Genomic DNA, 19,976 nt, shown 5'->3' on the forward strand with positions numbered 1-19,976 from the left:
TAACATAACATTTTAAGGCTTGATAAATGTAAATCATTCCATTCAGAACCAACACTTTATTGTGGTTTCCATGAGTTTTATAAACCCTGTACTGGACTTTATATAAAGCAGTTTGTGCACATTGTTGAGCTCAATAAAACGAATATTTTAGTCAATTTGTTGTACAGTGAATTTTTTGTCCACCTTACTCCATTAAATTACTCAATAGGAGTTACTATTTTGCAAGTTAACCTGTAAAATTGATCTTTACTAGTTTGAATGGTGAAATATGTAGGAAAGATGTTTTGTTACACACAGCGAAATCAGCTGCTTATGAATCCTTCATAACTGTTCATTACATTTTGATTTTTAATTTTAAGTGTTCATTGATGAGCACCTAGGAATACTTTCAGTCAACGTACATTTAAATCTGAAGGAATGAACAGAATTATTTTCTATTATGCACACTATATGATCGTGGCGTTATTCTGTTGCTCTCTGCATATTCTGTACTAAAATTTGTTGCTTATCAGCTTTATGTTTTTGCTTGACAGATTATAAACTGATTACCTATTACTAACTATCCAAATATAAAGTCTACATATCTGCATTTATTTATTTGCCAAATGACTGGAATAATTTCTTCGTAATATAATACTTGGGGCAATCGGAGCACTTGACAAAACACTGTAAATTCCCGTCAGACCATTTAAACATTTTCCATGACTGAGCTTCAGAGGTTCAGAAAACTGAGTAGTATCCCAACTTAATAAGAGGTACACGACAAATAATTTGATTGATTGTGATATATTTTTATTCGAATACCATAACATATGTAAATTAGAGAAATCAGCGGTCACTACACACAGTATATAATAATAAATCATAAATAAACGCTCAAGATACTACTGACCATTTTACTTCACTCTCAGTCACATAATACAGACCTGTTCAGTCACTAGGAATTTATGGCTGTCGAACTATTGAATGCTGATTCTACCAAAGGCTTCCCAGTTACGTTGAAAATTTTGATTTCCATCTTGACTTGAGAAATAACGTCCTCAAAATTTTTCATCTAACTTTAACCTCTAATTATCCAACCAAATTGAAATTCTGCTGCCATAAGTTCAGTATAAGGATTCCGATTTGTATAATAAAACATTTCAAACGTACCGTTATAATAAGCAAAATAAGAAATGAGAGCATAAGTTTGTTCTGTTGTGAAGTTCCCAATTTCAGTTTAAAACAAAGTAGAACTTAACACGAATATGAGCTAATGATGATACGAAATCATGCACTTCGTTTCGAAATAAACATATTCTCTGAAATTTAAGAAAAAATGTGGAACGAGCGTAAAAATAAAATTAGCCAGTGAAACAGGACCTTTAACTACTATGACGAAAGAAAAAGAATAAACGGAAAGAAAATAGCGAATTGATAAAATACAGAATTCACCAAACCAAGGCGATGAGACCATTCTGAAAACTCTAAAAGTTGGTCAAACGAAGCAAGCTACTTATGAATAATAAGTAGCATAAAGCAAAACACAGTGCTACACAAGAAGAGATTCAAGTTAAACATAAACAGAACAGTAATTATTTAAGATTTTTCCGTCATAGGATTTTATGACGTACAATTAGGAAATCAACATGAATAATCATTGAGTTAACAAATATTTTTAGTGTTTTCTCTAAACGTATACACGTAACATTACTGAACTATGAGGTGAATTTTCACATCAAGAAAAGATAAATGAAAATTAAATGAAGAAATACAATGTTCCGATTTGCTACCTTTCGTGGCTTGATACCGATCTAATTAACACACTAATGAACATAAAACTAATACTATTCAATGTCTGGTTATTCATATAAAAAAGTACATTCACTGTGTTATTTATAAACATAATAGTAAGTTAACAAGTTTGTAATTTAACAATATTGACATATAGTTAAAGATCTTACATAACTATGAAAATGCCATCAGTTTAAATAAGAGGAACTAGATCAATTGAAGTCAAATAATTTTGTTTGTAATTCGAAGGTATATTCAAATTGTTTTAGCTTTGGTTTCTATATTGTCATTGTCATAGTAACAGTTATGTTCATTCTATATGCAAGTTAACTTTGTTGAGTATTTTCTAAATTTTCATTTACTTCTAACTTGTTTTAAAGGCTAAGTTGATCCTATAACCTTCTTCATACCTATAAAAAAATATCGGCTGGTTAAATAAAAGCCGAATAAAAATTGAATACTTTTTATCCCAACTATATGAGGTTATATTTTTTTTACCTTTTACAATATGAAAAACACTAGTAGGATGGTATACACAGATAAGTAGTATTTGTAGATTAGTTACAGAACGTTTTTCCTGGTTATTTTTATTGTAATATGGTATTGAACTTAGTTTGATATCAGTCACTTTTTTTTAAAAATTATAACACCTTGTGTCCTAAAATATTTCACTTGGTTACTAGTCCCCTTTCAAATTTATCAACCAATACAATAATTGTACTGATATATTTAAAACAAATTTAAATGGTATAAAGCTTAAATTTAATTGATTTATTTGTAGGTATGTGGACAGATAAATGTGTGTATGTTAAATGTATTAAATTAGTTAAGATCCTTTATTCATCACTTATTCAATCAATTAATTTGTGTTTAATCAACGTTCAACAAATGACTGTTTAACAAGTAGGTATAACGATTAATTTTGTGGATTGGTTGAAGTTAGACATTAACACCGTTGGATACCGACTCAGTGATCTAGAGGTTAAGCGTTCGTGCGTGGTACCGATAGGTCCCGGGTTTGACTCTCGCTAGGCGGGATCATAGATGTGCACCGCTGAAAAGTCCCACAATAGAACGAAATGGCTTCCAGGTTTTCCATGGTGGTCTAGCTTCAATTGACTCATGATCTCAACTATCAGATTAAAAATCTTTTGAAGATTTATAATATGTCAATTATTTTAACCTATAACAGACGGTTGTATTCAATAAATTCTACGGATGGAATATACACTGACAGTGATATTGATATATATAATAATAGAAATTGATGGATTCCCTGTTGACACTTCAGAAGAATATTCAAGTGAGTATTTTTATACATATATATATTGAAGAAGATATTTAAAAAATTGGTTTTAATGATTATAATTTATTCTAATGAATTTTATAAACATCAGTTTCTGTGAATATAAGACATTGAATATCCTTTGATAAATAAAAATTAAATAGACCACAAATAGAATCTTAGGTGTTCATTCAAATGTAAACTGATCGATGTTCAAATCTGTTATTACAGAACTAAGCAACTTGGGTTTAATAGCTGAGAGAACAAAATTTCTTTTTGTTAAGTTTTTAGTTATGACCTTTTAGTCACTGTGGATAAACAGTATGACAACACAAAGGAGGATCAATGATTACATTTCTATTGATTAATGATACAGCCTTCTATATTACCAGTCTGTAGTTAAAGTTCACTTTAGATCTCATAAAAAGAAGAAATATTATGTAGAATATTTAACACAATACTTTCATGGCTCTTAATTAATATTTTGATTTTAACATGACACCTAATCGAACACGAGAATGGCTAAATTTCCGATCACAATAGAGAGTTTTGTATGTTTGTTTGAATATAAAATAGCTTTCATACTTGATGTGTTCACCTCAGACTGTGTAATGAGATTATTGATTTTATCTAAAAAAAAATACATTGAACGTCCCTTTCTGTCCACTTAAACATACTCATTTCTACGAAAAAATTTTTAAACCAATCAAGGCAATATGGGTCAATAATCACAATGAAATAGAATAAGTCTCTACACATAATAGGTAAAAGTACAAGTTTATAGTAGGAAGACAGGTGAACTGATAATAGTAAGAATAATAAAATACAATAACAAAACTCTTATCAATAGTTAAACGTTGGGAATAGAAGGTCAAACATGGGTAAATAGACTAGGAATAGTAACCACAAAACATTAAAATCATTACGTAATAAGATGTGTGTAAATAATTAGATAGTGAAGAATACGAAGAGGCGGAAAATCACAAACAAATAATGGATGTGGAAATAAGGTTAACGATAACACAAATAGAATAAAATAAATAATGATAATAATAAAATTTAAAAAAAATTGTTAGTTAAGTTATAACCGGCCATGGAAGGGATAGGGGGGTCACGTATTTCTTCTGTACACATAAATTGGGGTTATATGTACGAATTCCAATGGCTTCAGCTATATGTAGGAGACGGGAACGGACTGGCAATATACAGCGAAAACAATGCACATTATTCAGATGTTCATATACTGAACTGCTAACATCTAACTGGCGATCACTCAAAATTTATCAACAGGATCGACCAAGAAGAAAAAAAAACGGAAACTTGTTGAAATACTTTACGCTGAGAATTCTATATTGTACCAAAAATATAATATTGAATAAAGCTGATAATAATAATAATAATCCCAATGTTTATGTTCACACTAAGACACAAACCCACAATCTAACCCTTATATGCAACTAAGCATATCCACCAAGCTATTGAGTCCAAATAACCACTGATTTCTTCACAAGTTATAAGGTTTAACCATAGACCTTCATGTTTTCTGGAATATACTTTGAAGTCCGATTTCTCAGTTCCCATTTAACCAATTCATGTGTATAATAATAAAAAACAGTTCACTCTTACTTTTTTTAACAATATTATCCATACGGACGAAATTAACAATAAAGTAAATGTAGTGTTAAGTAAATATTCAAACATAAACGTCAACAAATCAACAAGTAACTTTTCTATCATAGTCATAGGGAACAGTGATTGTGGACAAAGTAATACTGATGAATACCTGAAAGATTACAGTATGATACGTATATATTGTATATACCAAAAAGAGTGAAATACATTCTTTTGTAGTTGTCTCTATCTGAATATTTATCTCGAAACTAGAACTACTCACTAATTACAAAGTACATTATGCACCGTTTTCCTCAATTAAATAAATGCTAAATACTTGCAAGCTCAGTCAGACTTCCCAATACTAAAAGCTTATGTTAAAGAATAAAGACTATAATAGCTCGTTTGACTAATTATGTCAGTCAGTTTTTGTCGAACCCTTTTTCTAACATAAATGCTTAGAGCAAAATCAAAGTGTTGATCATTTTTATTCCAGTACACTAAATTCATTATTGATAAATGTGTTCATTGACTTGTGAACTGAATAAATCCTTTTACCAGATTTGCAGATCAACATCGTCCAAAGGGCAATAGAAATTTAAAAAATAACATTATGTATCATTTATTTTGAGAAATTTAGTTTGTTTTCTTTGAATTGTAGTCAGTCCTAACACCTTTCGACAGTAAATTCAGAACTATGAGGTTTGGATACTATCCATCTATCAAAATATCAATCAGTGTATTCACTTTCTTCTCAAATTTAGTTACTATCATTCTGTAACTCCACTTTACAGGTTTTCAGAATATGTACTAACCATTGGTTTTGTATGAAGCATCGACATGGAAAATAGAAATTTTAATATTCATCATTTTATTGAAATAAATGGATGTAAAGTGTGTTTGTGATACAATAATTTACAATATGATGCTACGAACAGTAATTTGTTTTTATAGGTTTATCCAATAAATGGGTGAGACTACAATTTATGGACGACCTTTGAGAGATGCTAAAGTGACCTTGGGAACGTCCACCTATCAACTAGGACTAAACGAAAGTTATGAACCAGTGTGAGGAATTAGAATTATGATTTACAGTTGATAGTTAGGATTAGGAATTAGATTTAAGGTTTTCATCATGAACTGATATCAGCTATATTGTCAAATTGCTATCTAGCGAAATATATGAATAAATTTCGCGCCAAATTCCAAGACTCGTTATCTTATATCTGATTGGTTCGTTCATAAATTATAGTCTTGACAATAAATGTTACATTCTGTATTCTATAGATAAAATAGTCTATTATTAATGAAAATACTATAGTTATTTTATATTTTATTTTCAGAAAATTTACTCTTACGGCAACTCTTAAACTTTCAACTACCAAAAGATTCAAATTTTCATTCTATCAGTAGTTTATCACCAACTGCATGGAATCCAACATGGTCTGCTTTATTATGGTCAACATGGTCCGAATGGGAAAGATGTACACAAAATAAACATTGTAAAAATCACTATAATAATAATAAATCGGAAATTATTGAGAATTTGTTATTTCGAGAACGAATATGTCAATTTCAGTCAATTAATGAACAATTGTTATGGTCACAAGCAATGATTAAAGGTGTTAATTTATCTGGTGATTTATCTACTTGCTCAGAAGAAGGTTTGATTCAAATTGATGTCAAACATTGTCAGGATTTGCTTCAATGTATCTACAAAAGTAATCGTTTTTCGTTTTGGTAATTTGGTACATTATAGACCTATTCAACATGAAATAATATTTATTGTTACATTTTTCCATTTTACACTGTTGAAGTCGGCTATACATATAATTATTTTCGCTTAAAAGTACACACTTCTATCATTTTCTGTTATAATTAGTAACTGAGAAAAGGATATATTACTGAATATTAATAAGTGTTCAAAGAAGCTTGTTCAAATAATATTTTAAATGAATTCTACTGGATTTTAATAACGTAGCTTAAAAGCCTACTCACACAAACAAGACCTATCTTCCCTACATTGGATTCAGGAAAGTTTATGTGACTAATAATTGATCGATCAAAAGTAAAACGGAATTATGTTATCATTAGCTTATTAAAATAATTTCATTCTCAACTTTATTATTCCCTGTTTAGTTATGTCATTAATGTGGTGATAGATTAATTAAGAGACAATTTTATGATTATATTATCGCATACTCTAGTTTCTAAATCAAAACACAATTCGTACTCAGTATAATTCTTTTTTTCTACACAAATTTGTGTTTCATTTGTAATGCACCAATAACTTGGTACTTTTAATTTCTTGGTTATATTATATTGTCTTAATCGACATGAAAAGTTCACTGTTCAAAGTAAATAAATATTATGTGTAAAATAAATCTATATGCATGTTATGTCTGGTCGTCGCTAATTGTCATGTCCGAATCACTTGTAAAACAAGGAACTTCAGCTATTCCCATGATGTGAAGTAAGAACACCAAGAATGGTACAAGTAAAAATTCATTAAAACCATATATATATTCATGACACCTCAATGAGTCGAAATTTGTATTTCTGACGTTTCATAACTTAATGTAAAGCACTTATTCAGAGTAAAAAGTTAATAATCGAATTAAATTAACACAAACTCAGATTGTTTAAAGGGATAAGGCAGAATACTTAGTTTAATCTAAATCAAATTAGGTCAATGTCATGTGAATATTTTTGGTCAAGGGGATTTTGTGTGACATCACATCGTATATTTGTGTGTACGATGGTAGGTACCTGAAATATGTAATTTGTAATATGAAGTGGTGGAATTAAAACTTGTGTGTGTATGTGTACATTTTATGGTAAATGAACAAGTTTAGATTTAGTTGTTTGAACAAATAGTCCCAGTTGAACAGCCAAACCTTTTTTCTACTGGGGCCATATGCGAAACCCTTTAGCTACCCACTTGTCTGTACAGTTTGAAAAACCTTTAGATATTTTTAATATCGATTCCGTGGTTGTTAAATATAGCTTGCTATTACAGATTCAATTTGTAAATTTTCAACTCGACAGGATCACTAGGATCTTTTGTACAACACCCTAGTACGAGTCGAGATTTCACTAGAAGATTCTTCCATGTAGAACTGATCACACTCGACATAACATAGTCTATAGACGCAATTCTGTGTGGATTTAAACGAAGTCTTATCCTTAAATCGGAATAAAGCATTTCGAAATATGTTTGTTAGCATTAGGATAGAAGCTTTGTGGAATCTCATTAGTTTGAAGTTTTAATCCCCAGTTTATGAACAAAACCTTTCTGAGGCTCGAACTCGAAAATTCCTTCCCTCTCAAGAATCACAAAACTCGCAAAGCAATGAATCAGAATTTAATGTTTCACACTCCAGATATCAGCTAGTTCTCAATAACATTCGACAGTCTCCAAATGTTGTAACTGATGTCTGACTCATGCTTTAGCACATTTAACCTCCAGAGCCCACAGATTCTTAACATAACGTCGGAAAGGTAATCGCTATTGAGCATAAGATTTTTATCACGTTAAGGAGTACGCAGTTGGCATGAGCACCTTTACAGTCTAGAATTCGTACTTCAGCTAATTTCGATTGTGATCGGAGCGAATTCTAAGTAATAAAACCTTTTCACTCAAAATTGAAAAGTCTTCAGTCCTCTAAACTTATTTAGACCAGTTGGATAACTCTACATCTAAAAGTACGTTGTGAGATATGCCATTGGCAATATTACCTAATTTCTACAAAATAAAGCGAGGGTCTATGGATTTATCTTCCAGAAAATGGAACTTACTTGATAAGGATTGTGTCATATGTAAATAAACAATGAAAGCCTGTTGAGAACTTTAAAAGTCACACTTCTTACCATAAACATCCAAAGAACCTACAAAATTTTAAAATGATTTATTATAATCTACTTTTAGGTGTGAATATTGTCAAGAATTCCAGTTTCAGAATTTATTAAAACAAAACACACTCCTTATTTTCTTCTAATTATAGCTTCATCCAAAAATCATTCCTTCCATTCATTGTCAAAATCAAATGTTAAAAACTTTTCTTCTAAATGTGAAGAAAATGGATGTGATTTTACGGATTCTACTGAGAATAAAATGAACATGGAAGGTAAAACTAGTAGTATTATTTTTACAGTTGATGTTAATCTTGACTATTATCTGTCATACACGCACCTACTAATATGGAAAACATATCTCTAATTTATAATTCTTAATATACATTGATTAATCGTTAAATAGTAACCTATGTGGTATTTGTTTCATTCACCAGTCTATGGCTGGAGACTGTGGGCACAATGTCTAAGGGTAAAGTAATTGGACTCAATCTGCAAGAACACTGAAATGAGCCAACTAATTTTGCGGTTGATTTAGAAAACATGTCATTCCGATCTCACTCACTACTATACGCTAGATATTGGTCTTAATATGGTGGACAGTTAGTCAACCTATTAATGGATCACGATTTGATAATCTGGTGAGTGACCAACAAAACCCATACCTTACAATCATTGGTATTTCAAATGATATTTGATCATATTTAATTTGTATCAAAAAGTGTATCTTACTTTCATGTTAATCGGGTCATTTTGCTGACCAGTAATCGTTTGTGTTTGCAGTCATTCATCTTCAGGGCTTTGTGTTAAATAAAGACGGTTTCTATTAATAAGATTCGTACATATTGTTTAGTTCTAACGAGTAAACTGCAGTGACTTTATTTCTAATCAGTGCCTTGTAAAGTGACTTCAAATCTTAATGATTATTCATAGACTGAACCAATGCAACAGACCCTTTGATATAAGCAGATGTTATAGCCAACAATATATATATGTCATCCGACAAACAATACTGTTAATAATTTGCTCTACCGTCTTTTCTATGACCATAGATGATCGGACCACGGAAAGACATTCAGAACGCGGTGAAATTTGGGGACCATGGACAGCATTGCAACAGTGCTCAGCAATTATTCCTACAATTGATGAACTACCAGAAGAATATCCCTGGGAATTAATGCTCAATTTAACTCGGGCACCAGCTGGTAGAAGATGTGAACCAGGATTACAACTCCAAATCCGAAAGTTACTAAATGAATCTAATTCCATAAAAGAGGTGAATACTGTTCTTTTAGGAATATTCGATTAGTTTCGTTTAACTTGAAATATTATATTTTTTAACAATTTATCACGTTGTTCATTTGAAAGGGATGCCAACCCAATCATTGTACTGGGTCGTGCTTATTATCAACATTCAATGTCACTAAATTACATAGAATGCAAATGTATTCTGGAAACTACTGATTTGTTTAAAAGTAAGCGGTTGCCTACCGTCATGATTTACAGTAACACTACTTAGAATAACTATCAAATATTATTTCGTAGATAAAACTGCTGATAGATTATTCCTAAGGAGATACAACAAATTAATTATTTTCGTAATGATAGGGATGATTTAAAGCCCAGGTGAATCTCTTTGGTTGTACTTAGTTCTCTAAACCAGGTAAGTTAGCTGTAGAGTTTTCATCGTCACCCCCTGACAACATCAACGGCTATTTCATGCAAACTTCTACATGGGATCAATATTAATTCAGAAAAGAGTATAGGTTTTCTGCAGGATTACATGGGTAATGTTGCGACCAGCAGATTTATGCCGCTTATCTTAACCCTAATTACCAAGAATATTATATTTATGTTTGAAAGTAAACAAAACTTAATCTTAAATAATAGACCTTATAAATTCGATTAAAATATTGTCTGACCATTACAGCGTCAAAAGTTCTCAAAGAAACACTTATTATTTAAATAAAATATTTCATTTATGGAATTAATCCAATACATGTTAACTAGTAATAAATGTTTTTAGTACGAAAACCCTCAAAATGAACAGAAGTTACCACTAGCATCAACAACGATAACAACAACAACAATAAGTGAAACACGTAAAATTCACTGTTGGATAAATGAAGCATGTCATACATCCGACGTGAAAGTTGAACCACCAACTACATGCTTTTTTCAAGCTATACATCGTAGTCCATCTGCACAAGTTAAATGGCGTCGAACACCATATGGTCGTATACCATCTCATTTTGAAGTACATGTTTTAGATCTTATAAATTCTGTTCATTATCGAAAATCTGAACTTTATGTTGAAGAAGTTAAATTAAACAAATTAGATCCATGGGGAGAAAATTATGTTGTAGAAATATTTGGTCTAAAAATTGGTCAACCATATGAAATTAGTATTGCATCTGCTGATGAAATGAGTAATTTATATTTTTCAAAATCTTGTGAGGCAGTAGTTATTATTGGAGCCGGTGAGTTTATTATAAAATCTATAAAATGATATCAATTTGTGCTAATGTTAAATTTACTTAACAAACTAAACATGAAATCTGCTGACTGATTTAACTGAAGTAATATAATGAAATGTGATTTTACACTACATTAAAATCTCGATTCTCATGCAACAAGAGTGTCTCTAAGTTTACCAATACCTACATAGCAAATTGTCCATTTTGCCCGAAACGTTTTGTCTGACAGCTTCTTGAAGGTAGTCTATAAATCTACAGTTTCCCAGCTCTATATCAATGAAAGCATGAAATCCGATCATCCTCCGTATTTCTTGCATTTACATAATATAAACTAAAACAACAGTTTTATAATCCAATAAAAGTAATGCCATAAGTCTTATCAAATTTTAAAAAGATTTTATGCAGTGCGGAAAGACGGACTGAGAAAGGCAAATGTTTAATTGGTATTACATTTGTGGTTGAACTCAGAATAACTGAAGGGAATCAAATGAGTAAAATCGGTTCGTTAGATTTCTTCTAACATTTCTATCTTCACTGTGTTTCAGAAGTAACCAACTTACTTCAGGACGATTTTGAATACACTAGTCAAAACAAATCTTTTTGTCCAACTTCATTTCCCGAACATTTTAGACCCCTAGGTTTGGATCATTCCAAGTTAACCTAAAAACACTAATATCTATAAAAACTATTATTTTCTTATATTGGTGAATAGATTTGTTTGAATTTTGTTGTATACAGAGCCGGCCTCTCAGATAAACCGATCTAAAATATATTTGTAATCTTTCAGTTATCTTCAACAGTTTTGATTTATTAGTTTCCTAAACAAAGTTAATTGGAAAGACCATATTAAAAAATAAAAATATATACCTGTAGTGAATCAATCGATCATATAAGTGGAGTAGGTAAACAAACAAAACTCTTTACCAATGCACTGCTGAGACAGTTAAAGTGTCACTATGTAAAATAAAGTGATAAATAATGATGTGCCCAATAAATTCATTTTTCATTTGTTAGTTGGACTTAATGATACTTATTGAATAAATAAATAAATAAATAAATAAATAAATAAATAAATAAATAAATAAATAAATAAATAAATAAATAAATATGTATATATATATATATATATATATATATATATATATATATATATATATATGTTTTCCGTGATCCCGTTTGCGTACCAGTTTGTTAGATGGCCTATCCACTTTATTACAGCAGCCACTTAGAATGTTGAAAACCTAGTTTCGTTAATACAGTCGACTGATATAAACATGAACATTACTTAATCCACTTGATTTCAGCAATACGTTATTAAATCTCATCGGGAAAATTATTTTACCAATAGATTTAATAACATTATTTGAAAATAGATATTATCAACTAGTTTCGATTGAATTTCCTTAAAATTCTATGTTATAAGTTTGTTCTATCACCATTTTAATACTGCTAATGAGAGGTCACCTTTATTTCATGTCACAAGACTCATATATATGGCTCGTATCTTAGCTTCCAAAACTTTCAGGCCTTTAAGTGAACTAATGATTACTGTAAAATAAAGAGTTAGAACAAATAAATATTATTCAATGAGACAAATTTATCGAGGAAAGCGCTTTTATCACTATATAATACAGATAATAAGTTAACATTTTATCTTGCAGGTGATGGTTCATGGTCGAGATGGTCAAATTGGAGTAACTGTAATTCAAAATGTGCATCGAAATTGGGCACACGTAGTCGATATAGAAAATGCAACTCACCAGCACCTAGAAATGGTGGTCGTGTATGCCCTGGTCCAGAACAAATGAACTTTGAATGCTTTGGAACTAATATTAATTGCTAAATAAAGATTAACTTTACTTTTTTCTAATTCTAAAAAGAGTTGCTCAGTGTTTTTCCAACACACAATCAAATAGTCCGGTTGGATATTAAACACCATTAAAATAAGAGTTATAATACGACAAGGTTTGATATATAGGTCAAAAGTTTCGAGTGAGCTTTCTATGCTTTTTATTTAAACACTTAATTAGATTCGGCTGAATACAACACTATTTCCTTTTTAGGTTATAGTTTCTTATCATTAATGTGTAGTAGAAATAATGAAGTGAACGAGAAATCAGGTGTGGAAAACCAAGTTATTGTTTAACGTTATATCGTACTGTGGCTTAATGAAATATGATCACACATTAAATGCATCATTTGTACATCTTCTTTGCGCTCTCCCTTACGTACGCCATTGTTCCTCTAATTCTGTCTTTATTTTGACTGTTGTCTGATTTTCTTCCTATTCTCCTCATTTCGATCTCTTACTGACAGCCATCCCGTTTTCAGCTGGTGCTACATATCGCTTATATTTGTCTGTATAAGTAACATTCATCCCAATAACAGACAAATTCAGGTAATTAACATGGTAGCTTTTAACTTGTTATATGACCGATAAACCTGACCATACATCAGTCATGTCCTGTTTGACATTCCTTGAAAGTTTTTGACCTCTTAACACTCACAAAGAAAAAGTTGATCTGAGGGCTATTTGAGAGCGAAAGCAGATATTATTAGGATGATCGAAAAAATTTTTTCGCGTGACAATGGTGATTTCATGAATTTCTTACGGACAACTGACGATGTTTCGGTTCAAGCGTAGCTGTCAGAGACTTACTCTGAACTCGATATTCTGATTACATATTGAACGAGTTATTCATAGTAGTGCTACAGAGGGAAGCTTAGAATTGTTGAGCATGTAAGCTAGCTGTGAGTAGCAGGTTAAACAGAGGCTATAAATCAAGATGTATTCGAACAACTCTTAACCGCACGAAATAGGTTGTTATAAATTTATTTAGTCCATGAAATTGATCATGAAAATTGCGGTTGGATGTAGCGATAATAATCTGACCTATAACGCATTCTAGCAAAGTAAACAACGTAAATGTTGCTCAGTTCACAACTGGGAGCAAATCTACATTATTTCTATAAAAATAGCACGAAGCATAGTGACTTCTTCAAATTAAAATTAAACTGTGAATAAATAAATCCGAGAGAGAAATATATTTTTTAGTTTAAAAAGTGCTGAGAAATCAAAACCTGAAATTGTAGTATTTCATTTGTCTTACAGATATACTACTAGAACCGTAAACGCGATGCTGGCGAGCAGAGTTTATGTGAAAGTTATAGTCAGAACAAGGACAACTTGGCTTTAAACTTTATCTGTTTCTGAAAGTAAAAACAATTAGATTAGTACAATAATTAAAGAAAATTACAGTTATTAAGTGAAACACACAAACATATTGCGTGTCTTATCGAAATGAACAGAATAGCGAGTCACAACAATGTAATAGGATAATAATATTTCCAAAGTGGTAGGTCACATGCAACAGAGATACTTTGCAAACACATCCAAATAGATCAACGTAGTGGGCGCTTGAACAATGATTTGATTGGTTAGTTATGGACATAACTGACAGAAATACTGATAAAATTAACAGGACGTACTTGAAACAGGCCCTTATTAATTGTTACTAAAGTGTTTTGGGGAATGTTGAACGGCATGTCATGAACCGACCCAAGTTAGACAGCCATTGAAAACCTGGAAGCGCTGTATGGCCGTTTCGTTCTAATTTCAGACTGTTCAACAGTGGGTATCTACGACTTTTCACGCCACAATCTAACTCAACATCTTTGATCTCTAGCATGGACGCTAAACTTTAAGACCATTGAGGTGGCATCTGACGGCGTTAATGGCTAACCTTAATCAATCCACCACATTGCGAGACTATCCACCATTGTGTCCTTTGGATCACTGATCCACATTCGGATAAAGGAAGAGGGTTGGGCATAAAGTAACCAACTCCATCCCGTAGAAAACAACCTCGTTAAAAATCTCTAGCCAAGCATCTTCATTTATAAAGGTTATGATGCCTCGTGATGATTAATTCTCTGCATGACATGGCTGCCGTATAACAAGAGGCTGTCCGAACTAAATGTATTTCTTTTGTCATATAGACGGAAGGAAGGTTACTTTCCCAGCGAACCACAAACGAATGGAACTCATGAACTCAACACACGACTGGAGTTCCATCTCTCGATCTTCTAAGAAGAACGTCCAATAAAACGCAAGGAAAGCCACTGCCGGGAATTACATAAGCCGCTCAGACATCTATCCTTTTCCAATTAGAACTGAAGACTGTACCAATGGCAGGTAATGTTAATGCTCAATTTTACAATATTGGGGCTTGAATGGTCTTATTGTAAATAATTCCTTACAAAGGTCAAAAAGTAATCGTGACTTCACGTTTTACTATAAGGAAGCTGAATACGCCGTATCCATTGCTTTAGATGACACTGCATGTTTTTTCTACACCCGAAGTGTCCTTGCACTTAAGCCGAGATTTAACCACTCAAGGTCAATGCTGAAGAGGCTACCGACCGGAGTATTTCGGGGAATAATAGCCTTAAGCACTGGTATAATAACTTACAAATATCATTCACTTGTTGGTACAATAGTTTACGCAAGTTCCGAACAAATGCTTGCCTATATTTTTAGTGTGACGGTGTTAGTATGCAACCTACTGTTAACGATGGTGACTATCTAGTTGTTGAAAGGCTCTCAATCATTTTGGGACGTATTAGAAGGTATAATTCACTCAAAAAACCATTATATTTATAGAGGAGATGTTGTGATTGCTGGTCAACGCAGAAAGTATGATACTACGTATGTTCTAAAGCGTATCAAAGGTCTTGGCGATGACCGAGTTACTTTCTGGGACAAGAGTAATATGGAAATCATCGCTAAGCAGGTAAAGACAGCAATTCTTAGAATTCGTCAGTAATGTGTGGTTTCGGTAAATTGCCACGAACCTCCGTGTCTGTTCCCAATCTCCCAAGTTTGGGGAAACTACCAAAGTCAAATGACCTTCACCAAGGTTAAAGGGAAATATTGGGGAGTTTCCCCAGGTCTGGGGAAATTTTGGGGTTTTAGTGCCATTTCCCCAAAGTTCACTATAGAGGCTTCCCCGAAATTCGGAGTTCAGGTTTCTACGACTTATGTCGTAATATTAAGAGCGTACCGTAGATACAATAATGAAAAAAGGCGAGACTATAATTTATGGACGAACCAATCAGGTATAAAACAACAGGTCTCGGATCTTTGCGCGAACTTCACTCACCAATTTGGCAAAATGGAGTTTTGACATTATAGCTGATTTCCATGAAGACCGTAAATATAATTCCTAACCTTAACCGTCAATTGCAAATCACAATTCATAGTCCTCACAGAGATTTATAACCCTCTTTTGGTCTCATTTATTAGGTGGACACTATCAAGGTCAGTCCAGCGTCGCTCAAAGGTCCATAAATTATGGTCTCATCGATCATCAAAAGTTCGGCGAACGTGGAAATCGATTAAAACAGCCCTGCCTTTACTATATAAGATTTCTCCATTCAGAATCACCCTCCCAGCCTTTACTCGTGCACGTCAGGTAAATACAGGCGATAAAGTCGTTACTTGCAAAAGAAAGCAGGTCTTGTTTTATTCGTCAAGATTTTCATTGACTTTTTAGAGCAATATAGCAGTATAAATATCAGAAGAGAGGTGCTATCGCCAGTGAACGAATTAAGAATCGGGAGGAACAAAAGGAAAGGAGAATGGGGTATTAGGACTCGTAAGATGCACAAAATGTTTTTGAGCAAATATTCTTGCGAATATTTGCCTTAATTAAGTTATATCATCACAGGTCTCTAATGGTCAGTTTTGGTTTACCCACAAACTAACTAATAAAGCCAGATCACTATCCACATCTGTGGTTAATAACCTTAAGCTACATAAATTTGTGTACAGTTTTCAGTTAAGAAATTCCTCTCATCTTTTACCATAGTTCCAATAATGTAGTTTGTAATTGAGCTGAACACTTGTTCCTTCTTCGTAGTTTAACATTTCACTATTAACAGTACCCCGAGTTAGTAGTTCCTGTTTCATATGATTAATAATGGTTGGAGACACTTGAATGGTTAATTATTAATGTTTTTAAAGTGTTATCTCTGCCTCATGTAGCCGCCTGTTAAACAGTTAAAATCTGATTCTTGCTGTTGTATAAAAAACAAATGAGTCTTTGGTTATATTAGTCATCTACCAACATGTGATACAGACGTATATTGTACATCCTCAACCAGTTTATTTCGACTTATTGGTTAAATTTTTAAGTCAGTCATTTTGTACATAGTAAATTAATTCTACGGATATTCGAACTGGGTCACTAATTTGAATAATGAAGTCATTGTAAAACTGATTTTTACGAGTTTATTTTATTTATATACATAAACATTGGTACAAGAGGGCACCAAATATATACGCACTATAACTCTTCATTCGGTTTTTGTGAGGGTCGAAATTCTACCAGTGCACCTAAACCGGAGCAGGTGGTTTTCCTAGGGGGCCACTCCTCGGGTCTTTGACCTAAAGGTCTGGGCCACAAGGCAGTGGAACAACGTTATGAGATGCAGTCCATGGTAGACGGTAATCAGTAGGTTTACACGCTATCTGTTACCTCAGGATCCCCGAGCCCATGTGCACCATAGGTTTAGAATCAGAGTTTCCCAGCTTTTTAGATGGATCTTCCATACCTATCAACCCGCTTAAAACGTCAGATATTCGCTTTTTGTCCTCTCAATTTCGCAAACGCTGACCCTACCGCAAGATGGCAGTAAGTAGGACCTCCCCGGAAGTAGCTGAACATGCGTGGCCTTGTGAGAGCACTTCGGGAGGGAGGACTTTCCTGTCCGTCAACCGTACCAGAGTATTCGGGGGAGATTTTCACAAGTAACTAGTATAATTAAGATCAGCAACTGTAAACCACAAAAGACTGAATAAAACTGATCGTTAAGATTATGGTATCTACCCTGTTTCATTTTAAGTACTAACGGAGTTGTTACTTTCATCTTAGTTCTCATTTTTAACACTATGACTGATGATTTTGATCTCTTTTTTTCTTGTCACTACCACTGGAATTAAGGAACTTTACTAGTTTAAAAACACCCTTTTAACGTGACAGTTTAAGTCAATATGGCATTCGAACCTCTCCTCATTCATGACTATGCTTTTTCGCCCTTAGTAATTTGCCTTAGTTTGAAGTAACGTATAGAATGGTAGCAATGTGAAAGAATTATTAATGTATTGACTCTCCTCTATCCTCTCAGGTACCTCGAGGTCATGTTTGGTTAGAAGGTGACAATACATTACAGTCATTAGACTCAAGGTCTTATGGCCCCGTCCCCATTTCTCACTTAGAGTACAAAGTATTTCTCCGTGTATGGCCGTTAAGTCATTTTGGACGCCTTCAAACACCAAAACCTGCTACTTGCACGACTGATGAACCGTGCGACCCTGCATTTGTACAACGTGGTTTAAAATGAAGAGGAGAACAGAAAAAGGATCAGGGTTTTTGATAACCATGTTCATGGAGTTTTTATATTTTATTTGACTCTTAATTATTGACCACCGCTTTTGAAATTTTTCCAGTTGTTAATACCTGTATTTGGGGACATTATTTGGAGAGATTATGTGGAACCAATGTCTTCTATTTACTCCTTACTTCATTTCTAACATTCTGTGTTGTACATATTCCACTTCTTTGTGAAATTTATTTTCGTTGGTTTGAATTTGAGAAGATTTACTTTTATTTGTAAATTATTGACTTTCATGTGTAGAAAACACGTATTCCAGAACCTGTGTACATACCTAGGAATATTTGACACTGGAAGAAAAAATACGAAAGCTACTAAATATTCTTTTTTAGTTTCTGCTTGTCTCAACTATGGATCGTTATGTCCATTTGTTGTTTCTCAATATATTTTTCTAAGTTCTCAGACTAAATACAAACGAAAAGTATATGTGTGTAAGAAGTTATTAATGGTGGAACTTTTAAGGGCTTTGGGTCGCTTACATGTAAAACCGTACTAAAATTACAGCTGAAGATTCAGTGGTTTTGGTTATTTTACTAATGGGGAAGGTTGAAACATGGTGGAGTATATTTACTTATTTTATTTATTATGAGGTTTATTCAATATTATGTTTTTGGTACAAAATAGAATTCTCAACACAAAGTATTTCAGCGAGTTTCCGTTTCTTATACTTTGATAGATATTGACGATAAGTATTGAGTGATCGCCAGTCAAATATTAGCATTGTAAAAGTCCACATCTGAGTAATATTCATCCTTTTTCCATGCATATTGCCAGGCATCATGATGTCTCCGATTGAGCATTTTTGTAACTTGTGCAGCGAAAGGTCGTAAATTTTTCACAAACGCACCTGAATAAGTTATGCAATTATTTGACATAATGATCTGCGAGAACAAACAAGGGGACAGATAACTTGTTGAAATATCTAGATGGCAGGAACAGGTAGCCCAGATATTCAAGCAGGCCACCCCTCTTGTCTGGTCTGTCAACCAGTCGATCTTCTTATTTTATTCAATTACAGCAGTAGATTTAAATATCGTCCTAGAGTAATTAGAATTTAATCTGTGTTAAGGCTGTTCCTTGCAACATTTAAGTAATATTAGGTTGTAACAAATTTTTTGTGTTAAAGATTATCAGTCTCATGATTAATCCAGCTCCATATCTAAGCTTAGGATAGATAATATAGTTTAATATGATAGGAGAGTGTATCTACTCACTAGAATGATAGAGCCATCTCAATAGTTAACTGTATGTGACCGTAACAATAAAGTTAGCAGCACGATCGTTCAAAAGACTGTATAATTTACGCATTTAATATGCATCAATATATTTACTCTTTCACCTGACAAAAGTAGTCAATTTAGGCAGTTTTGGGTTCTGCTATTTACTAGATATAGTTTCCCCGATCGAAGCTGCTACCTTGACGCGGTGGTCGGGCTTGCCTATCGTGATGACCCAACCGAGCTATATTGGCTGGAACATATGTTCCTGCAGGTTCTACCATGCCAGGCAGGCCGATTGGTGAA

At 32.8% G+C, this 19,976-nt stretch overlaps 2 protein-coding genes across 4 annotated transcripts; both read left to right on the plus strand.

The window, feature by feature from the left end:
* The first annotated feature begins 2,618 nt into the window (after positions 1-2,618).
* On the plus strand, positions 2,619-12,877 carry MS3_00005099 (uncharacterized protein). 3 transcript variants are annotated; one of them, XM_012937111.3, is made up of 7 exons: positions 2,620-2,676; positions 2,966-3,076; positions 6,013-6,390; positions 8,674-8,796; positions 9,574-9,797; positions 10,548-11,001; positions 12,660-12,877. In XM_012937111.3, exons 2-7 carry the CDS (start codon positions 2,992-2,994, stop codon positions 12,839-12,841), a joined length of 1,446 nt encoding a protein of 481 aa, XP_012792565.1. In that variant the 5' UTR covers positions 2,620-2,676; positions 2,966-2,991; the 3' UTR covers positions 12,842-12,877. The 3 variants fall into 3 exon arrangements, with proteins under 3 accessions (XP_051069070.1, XP_012792565.1, XP_051069071.1); XM_051213127.1 differs by lacking the exon at positions 10,548-11,001 and having other exon boundaries at positions 2,619-2,676; XM_051213126.1 differs by lacking the exon at positions 10,548-11,001 and adding an exon at positions 8,959-9,162 and having other exon boundaries at positions 2,620-3,076.
* Positions 12,878-15,365: 2,488 nt separating this feature from the next.
* IMMP1L (IMP1 inner mitochondrial membrane peptidase-like) lies at positions 15,366-19,073 on the plus strand. The gene is made up of 4 exons (XM_051213134.1): positions 15,366-15,627; positions 15,662-15,791; positions 16,304-16,472; positions 18,187-19,073. The coding sequence occupies exons 2-4, from the start codon at positions 15,739-15,741 to the stop codon at positions 18,400-18,402; spliced, it is 438 nt and encodes a 145-aa protein (XP_051069072.1). The 5' UTR covers positions 15,366-15,627; positions 15,662-15,738; the 3' UTR covers positions 18,403-19,073.
* The last annotated feature ends 903 nt before the right edge of the window (positions 19,074-19,976 follow it).

Source organism: Schistosoma haematobium, chromosome 3 (genome assembly GCF_000699445.3).
Source record: "Schistosoma haematobium chromosome 3, whole genome shotgun sequence".
NCBI lineage: Eukaryota > Metazoa > Platyhelminthes > Trematoda > Strigeidida > Schistosomatidae > Schistosoma > Schistosoma haematobium.

Excerpts from the sequence above, each read along its gene's own strand:
- MS3_00005099 (XM_012937111.3), top strand. The coding sequence starts at position 2,992 with ATGGAATATACACTGACAGTGATATTGATATATATAATAATAGAAATT. Across the intron at positions 3,077-6,012 it reads CACTTCAGAAGAATATTCAA|AAAATTTACTCTTACGGCAA; the intron begins GTGAGTATTTTT and ends TTTTATTTTCAG. Across the intron at positions 9,798-10,547 it reads AATCTAATTCCATAAAAGAG|TACGAAAACCCTCAAAATGA; the intron begins GTGAATACTGTT and ends AAATGTTTTTAG.
- IMMP1L (XM_051213134.1), top strand. The coding sequence starts at position 15,739 with ATGACCGAGTTACTTTCTGGGACAAGAGTAATATGGAAATCATCGCTA. Across the intron at positions 15,792-16,303 it reads TGGAAATCATCGCTAAGCAG|GTGGACACTATCAAGGTCAG; the intron begins GTAAAGACAGCA and ends CTCATTTATTAG. Across the intron at positions 16,473-18,186 it reads CCTTTACTCGTGCACGTCAG|GTACCTCGAGGTCATGTTTG; the intron begins GTAAATACAGGC and ends CTATCCTCTCAG.